Raw genomic sequence first — 12,124 nt, 5'->3', positions numbered from 1 at the left:
AAAGCTTCTGTCATATATAGATAGTGGAGGGGGGCGGAGCGTGGGAGGGGCTGCTGGGAGGCGGGGAGCGGGGAGGAGACACGGTCCACGAGTGACCAAACACAAAATGGACGGGCGAAAACGAAACTGGGACTACAATCAAAGCGTCAATAAAGTAAATAAACAGTCAATGCAGCGCAATATACAATGAAATGATTCACATAAAAACGATACCAGGCGCTATGTTCATCTCTAGGCACTCAGGGAATGCAGGCGACGTCGGAGCGCGCTCCCCCAGGCAGGCAAAGGGTGTTAGGAGCAGTAGCTGGGGCAGGCAGTCGGCAGAACCAGCAAGCTGTGCAGGAGGAGTGGAGCAATCAGCCAGGGGATCGTGGCTGAAAGCGTGGGGGAGCGACCACCACGGAGCTAGTCCAGCTGGTCACAGAGGGGTGTAGGGAGGATCGGGCTGCTTTGCTTGTGGGTGGGAGGGGCTGCTGGGAGGCGGGGAGCGGGGAGGAGACACGGTCCACGAGTGACCAAACACAAAATGGACGGGCGAAAACGAAACTGGGACTACAATAAAAGCGTCAATAAAGTAAATAAATAAACAGTCAATGCAGCGCAATATACAATGAAATGATTCACATAAAAACGATACCAGGCGCTATGTTCACCTCTAGGCACTCAGGGAATGCAGGCGACGTCGGAGCGCGCTCACCCAGGCAGGCAAAGGGTGTTAGGAGCAGTAGCTGGGGCAGGCAGTCGGCAGAACCAGCAAGCTGTGCAGGAGGAGTGGAGCAATCAGCCAGGGGATCGTGGCTGAAAGCGTGGGGGAGCGACCACCACGGAGCTAGTCCAGCTGGTAAATACCGACTCCTAAAGGGCCTGTGGCACTCTGTGACGTGCCACCTACATCTTGATTTACAGAATCGGTAAATTTACCGGTTCGGTATTTTACCGATTCTGTATATTTACCGAAACGATAAATTTACCGATTCTGTAAATCAGATGCCCCCTACATGCCGAATCCAATATACCGGTCGGTAACGGCCGAAATTGGCCGTTACCGACCGGTAATAGGCCACTTACATCTGGCCCTAAGTGCTCCCGTTGGCCGTTGGCCGTCGTGGGCACTACCTGCGAACGGCCAATGGCAGACGCGGCGCCGCCCGTTTCTTCAAACGAAGCAGCTATGGTGTTAAGTATTATTAGGTAAAAATCTAGGCTATGTTATGTTAACTTAATTTTGTGGAGCAATTACCTGGCAAAGGTAATAAACTGCATTACTTCTTGAATTTATGGAATTTCAGCATTTGCAGGTCTAAATAATGTTAAAAGTTCCTATCTTCCTGTATACACATGGTGCCATATGTATCTCAATGTTGTTTTGCGAGTCTCAAATAGCGATTTTTTGGGGAATCGCTATTTGAGAATCTCAAAAACGTGATGTATGTATTATTTGCAAAAACTTTTGCGAATCCTACAAATTCCTTAATATGCCTATAGGCCCATAGGAATGAATGGGTAGACATTAGGTGCTTGCAAATTGTGATTGCATTTTCAAGGATGCAATGGTGTCACAAGGACACCCTGTTGCACCCCTGAAATAAGCATGGGTGCAGATGTGGCACACATACATGCCATGAGGGCATGTATGTTCACCAAATGGCACTTTGAAAAATGCAAAAAAAGTGCATTTTTCAAAGACATTGCAAATTACCACCAACCTCAAGTTGGTGGTAATTTGCGATTCCTTAAGTCAAAATCGCACAACTTGGGTGCCTTCTACATTGCATTTAAGGAATCGCAGTTTGCAATACCTTAAATGCATTCGCAAAATAAGGAATCGTAAATTTTACGATTCCTTATTTTGCGAGTGGGTTTTTGTGTGATACATTGCACACTGCTAAATTGTGATCGCAAACGCTGAAATTCGGTGAATTTTCGTGTATGCGATGGCAATTTGGCTTGATACATATGGCCCATGGTGTTTGCCCACCCCTATACTCTCTAAATAAGCTCTATATAAAAACAGTATTTAATCTCTAAACATGCGAAAAGACGTAGAGGTGAGACTTAAAAAAACTTTATTTTTCATATATTGAAGATCCTGCCCAGCCTGGGTGTTCATTATGCGAAGAGTAAAGTTTGAAATGGAAGAATCTCTGCACCCATCTGGACTTTGATATGACTACATTTTTTTTTTTTCCTAATGGTGATACTATTCCAATGCCCCATGCTTATTTGGGGAGCGCTTCCTATTCTGTTCTTTTTGTAAGTTGCGAGGTCTGTGAGCGTTTGGGTCTTTTTTGAGGGGTTGCGTTGCATAGTAAAATCAGACATGTGCGATCACAGACTGCCCGCTACTGCTCTGTCTGTTTTGTGTGTGTCTCTAAATAAGCAGATGGTCCCTGTAGCATCTCTGTACTAAGCAGAGTCTGTAGGCGGAAGCCTCTATCTGGACAATCCCTTCCAAGTATGTATTGAGACTCCTTTGTGACGAAAAAAAAAAATAGGCTGATCAGACAAGCAAAGTTGTGTTACAACACTTCATATTACCATACAGGAGGTCACATCCATTATTACATTATTTAAATTTAATAAATAAATAAATAAATAAATATGTTATTTGTGGGAAAATCAATAAAAATATGTTTAAAAAAATATATTTAAAAAAATAGTTAAACCCATTTAAACAGAGCTTTCTTATTCATGATCCTTTGATGTGTCTTTGCTGCTCCTCCATACACAAAGTGTGCTTGTATGTTTGCAGGAAGTGACTCCTCGCTGGAAGAAGTGCCTCAGTGACACCAGCAGGTTTTTTGAGCCGGTCTTGGGGGCCATGTTTGTCAAGGAGACCTTCCCGCCAGAAACGAAGAAAGTGGTAAGACCCTCTCTAAAGAGTGATGTGTGCACCATCTGTGCTTGTCTTTGAAGTGCCCCTTGAAACAGACCATCTGTGTCCTCTTGGGTAAGAAGGAGAGGAGAGGCAGTGGGGAGAGTAGAGGTGCCCCTAGCAAGATGGTACCTAGGCAACTGAGGATTGACTGTTGTGCGCGGGCTTTGGCTGTGCATATCGGAAGCTTGACCACCCCTGAGGGTTAGCCAGCCGGCCAGCAAGGCACTGTGACCAACCCCTGGCTGCGCACTGCCCAAGGCACCCGCAGGCAGGTTGGGGCAGGGTCTCACCAGATGCCTTGCCCTCCTGCGAACAACCTGCTATGCCCATCCAAAGTTCGAGGGCTACACCTTCCTTGTTTCCTGGCCCATGTTTGTTATAACAACAATAATATTGCATTATGCACTAGAGGGCAGAATGTTCTAACAAATAAAACAAAGGCCTCTAGAAGCTCAAGGGGATTTAAATTCCCTCGAGCTCCGAGAGGCCCTTGTAAAACATTGGAATGTTGCTCTGCAGGCCTTTACCAGTCCGTAGAAGCACAGAGCACTTCATTATCTACAATGGAACTCCCAACATTCCAATGTTCTAATAATGCATGATTCCCTGTTGGTATGATAAACAAAATAGTGCCCTCCTTCGGGCCAGAGGCAGCTGGTGACACTGACTGATGACTGGTATAGGCGCTGAAGGCCCCTGCACCAGCCATCAGAGAGATTACCCAGGCCAGCCTTGGCACGCCTCAGGGCCTCCCCTATTTGTGACTTGCTAAAGCTGTACTGCTAAAGGTACCCATGGGCAACACAGGCTTGCGCCCTGCAGTGCCCTGGGCTCCTCGACACTCAGGCTGTCACCACACCCATGAAACCTGGCTTCTGCAACTGTGCAGGTTTGAGGTTTCAATGTCATGCTCCAGTGCCTGGTGCAGTGGGGAGAGTTGTGTGGCAGCCCTGATGGTAAATGGAGTAATAGAAGTCCAAATGGTCCTGAGCAAGCAGCAAGGGAAGAATAAAAAGAGTTTGAATATTCTGAGCATGTGGGTGAGACTGAGTGTGTGTGAGAGAGAGTGTATGTATGTGTGATCAAGCCTGCCTCTATGAGAGTGTGTGTGAATACAATTGAGAAAGTCAGTGGAGGAGTGAGTCAGAGTGAGTGAGAATGATAGGAAGTGTGAGTGTGAGTGACAATGAATGAGAGTGAATGAGTGAGGGAGGATGACAGTGAACATAACCAAGTTACTGTGTGTGAGACTGAGGGAGTCAGAATGAGACTGACTGAGAGTCTAAATGAGTCAGAGAAGGATTGATACTGAGCGATAGGGGCAATCGATGGGAGTGACTGAGTCGGTGGGAGAATGTGTATGACTACATTTGAGACTGAGCGTGTTAATAAGTGTGCTTGAGTGAGGCTAGGTGAGTGAGAGTGAGATTGAGTGAGTATAAATGAATGGGAGTGAGTAAGACTTAGTGAGACTGAGTGATTCAGAATGAGTCAGAATGAATGGGCATGCATGAGAATGAGTGAGTCTGGGTGAGTCAGAGTGGCATTGACTGAGTGAGAATGAGTGGGACTCAGTAGGAATGAATGATATTGAGTGAGACTGACTGACAGTGAGTGAAACTGACCGAGTGAGACTGAGTGTGACTGAATGAGTCTTAATGAGTCAGAGTGAGGCTGAGTCAGACTAACTATAACAGAGTGACACTATGTGAGTCAAAGAGGCTTGTAAAACTGAGTCAGAGTCAGAGTGAGTGAGACTGGATGAGTTAGAATCAGTTAGGAAGAAAGTGAGTGAGAGTAAGTCAGAAGGATTGAGTCAAGATGAGTGAGAATGAGTGAGGTTGAGTGAGTCATAGTGAGTACAATTGAGTGCAGGAGAGTGAGACACAACTACCCTATTTCTCCTTGAAGAAGTCAGGATTACTGAGTCTGATCCACCATTGGTAAAGGACACCAGCCGCCACTTTCTTTAACTCCTTGGGTGTTTTAAATGTTTTGCAAGATGTCTTTTATTACCAGGTGAAAGAAAGTTTTCACTGCAAGTTAATTAGAGACAGCAACCTTATATGAGAAGAGCAGAGGGCAGCAGACAGCCACAAATGAAGACTAGTTCATCTATATCAGCGCCTATGCGCTAGATATCCTGGTGAGGAGGGATGTCAAGTACCAGTGCTTAATTTGTGTGTGCAGCGCTTGCACCTCGGAAGGACTGGCGAGACTGACACTGATATTTCTTCGTCATAATTTGACTCAGATCAAGAGAGCACAATGCAGAAAAAGAGAAAAAAGGAGGAAGCGACAAAGAGGAAAACAGCAACAATCAGGAAACCATTGATGGAAAACACCTGCAAGAGCAGGATAAGAGACAAGAAGTGAAGGAAGAAACCTACAAGAGCTGGATAAGAGACAGGAAGTGAAGGAAAACACCTACAAGAGCGGGATAAGAGACAGGAAGTGTAGGAAAACACCTATAAGAGTGGGATAAGAGACAAGAAGTGAAGGAAAACACCTACAAGAGCGGGATAAGCCACAAGAAGTGTAGGAAAACACCTACAAAAGTGGGATAAGAGGCAGGAAGTGTAGGAAAAAACCTACAAGAGTGGGATAAGAGACAGGAAGTGTAGGAAAACACCCACAAGAGCGGATAAGAGACAGGAAGTGTAGGAAAACACATACAAGAGTGGGATAAGAGACAGGAAGTGTAGGAAAACACCTACAAGAGTGGGATAAGAGACAGGAAGTGTAGGAAAACGCCCACAAGAACGGGATAAGAGACAGGAAGTGAAGGAAGAAACCCAAAAGAGTTTGATAAGAGACAGGAAGTGTAGGGAAAAAACTACACGAGTGGAATAAGAGACAGGAAGTGAAGGAAGAAACCTACAAGAGTGGGATAAGAGACAGGAAGTGTAGAAAAACACCTACAAGAGTGGGATAAGAGACAGGAAGTTTAGGAAAACACCTACAAGAGTGGGATCAGAGACAGGAAGTGAAGGAAGAAACCCACAAGAGTGGGATAAGAGACAGGAAGTGTAGGGAAAACCCTACGCGAGTGGAATAAGATACAGGAAGTGAAGGAAGAAACCTACAAGAGTGGGATAAGAGACAGGAAGTGTAGGAAAACACCTACAAGAGTGGGATAAGAGACAGGAAATGTAGGAAAACACCTACAAGAGTGGGATAAGAGACAGGAAGTGTAGGAAAACACCCACAAGAGCAGGATAAGAGACAGGAAGTGAAGGAAGAAACCCAAAAGAGTCTGATAAGAGACAGGAAGTGTAGGGAAAAACCTACACGAGTGGAATAAGAGACAGGAAGTAAAGGAAGAAACCTACAAGAGTGGGATAAGAGACAGGAAGTGTAGGAAAACACCTACAAGAGTGGGATAAGAGACAGGAAGTTTAGGAAAACACCTACAAGAGTGGGATAAGAGACAGGAAGTGAAGGAAGAAACCCACAAGAGTGGGATAAGAGACAGGAAGTGTAGGGAAACACCTACAAGAGTGGGATAAGAGACAGGAAATGTAGGAAAACACATACAAGAGTGGGATAAGAGACAGGAAGTGTAGGAAAACACCTACAAGAGCGGGATAAGAGACAGGAAGTGTAGGAAAACACATACAAGAGTGGGATAAGAGACAGGAAGTGTAGGAAAACACCTACAAGAGTGGGATAAGAGACAGGAAGTGTAGGAAAATGCCCACAAGAACGGGATAAGAGACAGGAAGTGGAGGAAGAAACCTACAAGAGTGGGATAAGAGACAGGAAGTGTAGGAAAACACCTACAAGAGTGGGATAAGAGACAGGAAGTGTAGGGAAAAACCTACACGAGTGGAATAAGATACAGGAAGTGAAGGAAGAGACCTACAAGAGTGGGATAAGAGACAGGAAGTGTAGGAAAACACCTACAAGAGTGGGATAAGAGACAGGAAATGTAGGAAAACGCATACAAGAGTGGGATAAGAGACAGGAAGTGTAGGAAAACACCTACAAGAGCGGGATAAGAGACAGGAAGTGTAGGAAAACACATAAAAGAGTGGGATAAGAGACAGGAAGTGTAGGAAAACACCTACAAGAGTGGGATAAGAGACAGGAAGTGTAGGAAAACGCCCACAAGAACGGGATAAGAGACAGGAAGTGGAGGAAGAAACCTACAAGAGTGGGATACGAGACAGGAAGTGTAGGAAAACACCTACAAGAGTGGGATAAGAGACAGGAAGTTTAGGAAAACACCTACAAGAGTGGGATAAGAGACAGGAAGTGAAGGAAGAAACCCACAAGAGTGGGATAAGAGACAGGAAGTGTAGGGAAAACCCTACGCGAGTGGAATAAGATACAGGAAGTGAAGGAAGAAACCTACAAGAGTGGGATAAGAGACAGGAAGTGTAGGAAAACACCTACAAGAGTGGGATAAGAGACAGGAAATGTAGGAAAACACCTACAAGAGTGGGATAAGAGACAGGAAGTGTAGGAAAACACCCACAAGAGCGGGATAAGAGACAGGAAGTGAAGGAAGAAACCCAAAAGAGTCTGATAAGAGACAGGAAGTGTAGGGAAAAACCTACACGAGTGGAATAAGAGACAGGAAGTGAAGGAAGAAACCTACAAGAGTGGGATAAGAGACAGGAAGTGTAGGAAAACACCTACAAGAGTGGGATAAGAGACAGGAAGTTTAGGAAAACACCTACAAGAGTGGGATAAGAGACAGGAAGTGAAGGAAGAAACCCAAAAGAGTTTGATAAGAGACAGGAAGTGTAGGAAAAAAACTACACGAGTGGAATAAGAGACAGGAAGTGAAGGAAGAAACCTACAAGAGTGGGATAAGAGACAGGAAGTGTAGGAAAACACCTACAAGAGTGGGATAAGAGACAGGAAGTTTAGGAAAACACCTACAAGAGTGGGATCAGAGACAGGAAGTGAAGGAAGAAACCCACAAGAGTGGGATAAGAGACAGGAAGTGTAGGGAAAACCCTACGCGAGTGGAATAAGATACAGGAAGTGAAGGAAGAAACCTACAAGAGTGGGATAAGAGACAGGAAGTGTAGGAAAACACCTACAAGAGTGGGATAAGAGACAGGAAATGTAGGAAAACACCTACAAGAGTGGGATAAGAGACAGGAAGTGTAGGAAAACACCCACAAGAGCAGGATAAGAGACAGGAAGTGAAGGAAGAAACCCAAAAGAGTCTGATAAGAGACAGGAAGTGTAGGGAAAAACCTACACGAGTGGAATAAGAGACAGGAAGTAAAGGAAGAAACCTACAAGAGTGGGATAAGAGACAGGAAGTATAGGAAAACACCTACAAGAGTGGGATAAGAGACAGGAAGTTTAGGAAAACACCTACAAGAGTGGGATAAGAGACAGGAAGTGAAGGAAGAAACCCACAAGAGTGGGATAAGAGACAGGAAGTGTAGGGAAACACCTACAAGAGTGGGATAAGAGACAGGAAATGTAGGAAAACACATACAAGAGTGGGATAAGAGACAGGAAGTGTAGGAAAACACCTACAAGAGCGGGATAAGAGACAGGAAGTGTAGGAAAACACATACAAGAGTGGGATAAGAGACAGGAAGTGTAGGAAAACACCTACAAGAGTGGGATAAGAGACAGGAAGTGTAGGAAAATGCCCACAAGAACGGGATAAGAGACAGGAAGTGGAGGAAGAAACCTACAAGAGTGGGATAAGAGACAGGAAGTGTAGGAAAACACCTACAAGAGTGGGATAAGAGACAGGAAGTATAGGGAAAAACCTACACGAGTGGAATAAGATACAGGAAGTGAAGGAAGAGACCTACAAGAGTGGGATAAGAGACAGGAAGTGTAGGAAAACACCTACAAGAGTGGGATAAGAGACAGGAAATTTAGGAAAACACATACAAGAGTGGTATAAGAGACAGGAAGTGTAGGAAAACACCTACAAGAGCGGGATAAGAGACAGGAAGTGTAGGAAAACACATACAAGAGTGGGATAAGAGACAGGAAGTGTAGGAAAACACCTACAAGAGTGGGATAAGAGACAGGAAGTGTAGGAAAACGCCCACAAGAACGGGATAAGAGACAGGAAGTGGAGGAAGAAACCTACAAGAGTGGGATACGAGACAGGAAGTGTAGGAAAACACCTACAAGAGTGGGATAAGAGACAGGAAGTTTAGGAAAACACCTACAAGAGTGGGATAAGAGACAGGAAGTGAAGGAAGAAACCCACAAGAGTGGGATAAGAGACAGGAAGTGTAGGGAAAACCCTACGCGAGTGGAATAAGATACAGGAAGTGAAGGAAGAAACCTACAAGAGTGGGATAAGAGACAGGAAGTGTAGGAAAACACCTACAAGAGTGGGATAAGAGACAGGAAATGTAGGAAAACACCTACAAGAGTGGGATAAGAGACAGGAAGTGTAGGAAAACACCCACAAGAGCGGGATAAGAGACAGGAAGTGAAGGAAGAAACCCAAAAGAGTCTGATAAGAGACAGGAAGTGTAGGGAAAAACCTACACGAGTGGAATAAGAGACAGGAAGTGAAGGAAGAAACCTACAAGAGTGGGATAAGAGACAGGAAGTTTAGGAAAACACCTACAAGAGTGGGATAAGAGACAGGAAGTGAAGGAAGAAACCCAAAAGAGTTTGATAAGAGACAGGAAGTGTAGGAAAAAAACTACACGAGTGGAATAAGAGACAGGAAGTGAAGGAAGAAACCTACAAGAGTGGGATAAGAGACAGGAAGTGTAGGAAAACACCTACAAGAGTGGGATAAGAGACAGGAAGTTTAGGAAAACACCTACAAGAGTGGGATCAGAGACAGGAAGTGAAGGAAGAAACCCACAAGAGTGGGATAAGAGACAGGAAGTGTAGGGAAAACCCTACGCGAGTGGAACAAGATACAGGAAGTGAAGGAAGAAACCTACAAGAGTGGGATAAGAGACAGGAAGTGTAGGAAAACACCTACAAGAGTGGGATAAGAGACAGGAAATGTAGGAAAACACCTACAAGAGTGGGATAAGAGACAGGAAGTGTAGGAAAACACCCACAAGAGCGGGATAAGAGACAGGAAGTGAAGGAAGAAACCCAAAAGAGTCTGATAAGAGACAGGAAGTGTAGGGAAAAACCTACAAGAGTGGAATAAGAGACAGGAAGTAAAGGAAGAAACCTACAAGAGTGGGATAAGAGACAGGAAGTGTAGGAAAACACCTACAAGAGTGGGATAAGAGACAGAAAGTTTAGGAAAACACCTACAAGAGTGGGATAAGAGACAGGAAGTGAAGGAAGAAACCCACAAGAGTGGGATAAGAGACAGGAAGTGTAGGGAAAACCCTACGCGAGTGGAATAAGATACAGGAAGTGAAGGAAGAGACCTACAAGAGTGGGATAAGAGACAGGAAGTGTAGGAAAACACCTACAAGAGTGGGATAAGAGACAGGAAGTGTAGGAAAACGCCCACAAGAACGGGATAAGAGACAGGAAGTGAAGGAAGAAACCCAAAAGAGTCTGATAAGAGACAGGAAGTGTAGGGAAAAACCTACACGAGTGGAATAAGAGACAGGAAGTGAAGGAAGAAACCTACAAGAGTGGGATAAGAGACAGGAAGTGTAGGAAAACACCTACAAGAGTGGGATAAGAGACAGGAAGTTTAGGAAAACACCTACAAGAGTGGGATAAGAGACAGGAAGTGAAGGAAGAAACCCACAAGAGTGGGAAAAGAGACAGGAAGTATAAGGAAAACCCTACGCAAGTGGAATAAGATACAGGAAGTGAAGGAAGAAACCTACAAGAGTGGGATAAGAGACAGGAAGTGTAGGAAAACACCTACAAGAGTGGGATAAGAGACAGGAAATGTAGGAAAACACCTACAAGAGTGGGATAAGAGACAGGAAGTGTAGGAAAACACCCACAAGAGCGGGATAAGAGACAGGAAGTGAAGGAAGAAACCCAAAAGAGTCTGATAAGAGACAGGAAGTGTAGGGAAAAACCTACAAGAGTGGGATAAGAGACAGGAAGTGAAGGAAGAAACCTACAAGAGTGGGATAAGAGACAGGAAGTGTAGGAAAACACCTACAAGAGTGGGATAAGAGACAGGAAGTTTAGGAAAACACCTACAAGAGTGGGATAAGAGACAGGAAGTGAAGGAAGAAACCCAAAAGAGTTTGATAAGAGACAGGAAGTGTAGGGAAAAAACTACACGAGTGGAATAAGAGACAGGAAGTGAAGGAAGAAAGCTACAAGAGTGGGATAAGAGACAGGAAGTGTAGGAAAACACCTACAAGAGTGGGATAAGAGACAGGAAGTTTAGGAAAACACCTACAAGAGTGGGATCAGAGACAGGAAGTGAAGGAAGAAACCCACAAGAGTGGGATAAGAGACAGGAAGTGTAGGGAAAACCCTACGCGAGTGGAATAAGATACAGGAAGTGAAGGAAGAAACCTACAAGAGTGGGATAAGAGACAGGAAGTGTAGGAAAACACCTACAAGAGTGGGATAAGAGACAGGAAATGTAGGAAAACACCTACAAGAGTGGGATAAGAGACAGGAAGTGTAGGAAAACACCCACAAGAGCGGGATAAGAGACAGGAAGTGAAGGAAGAAACCCAAAAGAGTCTGATAAGAGACAGGAAGTGTAGGGAAAAACCTACACGAGTGGATTAAGAGACAGGAAGTAAAGGAAGAAACCTACAAGAGTGGGATAAGAGACAGGAAGTGTAGGAAAACACCTACAAGAGTGGGATAAGAGATAGGAAGTTTAGGAAAACACCTACAAGAGTGGGATAAGAGACAGGAAGTGTAGGAAAACACCTACAAGAGTGGGATAAGAGACAGGAAATGTAGGAAAACACATACAAGAGTGGGATAAGAGACAGGAAATGTGGGAAAACACCTACAAGAGCGGGATAAGAGACAGGAACTGTAGGAAAACACATACAAGAGTGGGATAAGAGACAGGAAGTGTAGGAAAACACCTACAAGAGTGGGATAAGAGACAGGAAGTGTAGGAAAACGCCCACAAGAACGGGATAAGAGACAGGAAGTGAAGGAAGAAACCCAAAAGAGTCTGATAAGAGACAGGAAGTGTAGGGAAAAACCTACACGAGTGGAATAAGAGACAGGAAGTGAAGGAAGAAACCTACAAGAGTGGGATAAGAGACAGGAAGTGTAGGAAAACACCTACAAGAGTGGGATAAGAGACAGGAAGTTTAGGAAAACACCTACAAGAGTGGGATAAGAGACAGGAAGTGAAGGAAGAAACCCACAAGAGTGGGA

General features: G+C 44.6%; 1 protein-coding gene across 1 annotated transcript in view; it reads left to right on the top strand.

The window, feature by feature from the left end:
- The window catches only part of KEL (Kell metallo-endopeptidase (Kell blood group)), a 590,619-nt gene that overhangs the window by 470,270 nt on the left and 108,225 nt on the right, over positions 1-12,124 (top strand). The window contains exon 10 of the mRNA XM_078655679.1: positions 2,753-2,863. Coding sequence (XP_078511805.1) covers positions 2,753-2,863 — 111 coding nt within the window. The remainder of the gene's footprint in view (positions 1-2,752; positions 2,864-12,124) is intronic.

The sequence above is a fragment of the Lissotriton helveticus genome, chromosome 7 (genome assembly GCF_964261635.1).
Source record: "Lissotriton helveticus chromosome 7, aLisHel1.1, whole genome shotgun sequence".
Classification (NCBI taxonomy): Eukaryota; Metazoa; Chordata; class Amphibia; order Caudata; family Salamandridae; genus Lissotriton; species Lissotriton helveticus.
The sequence above is the reverse complement of the archived record's forward strand: the minus strand, read 5'-3'. Positions and strand labels throughout refer to the sequence as shown.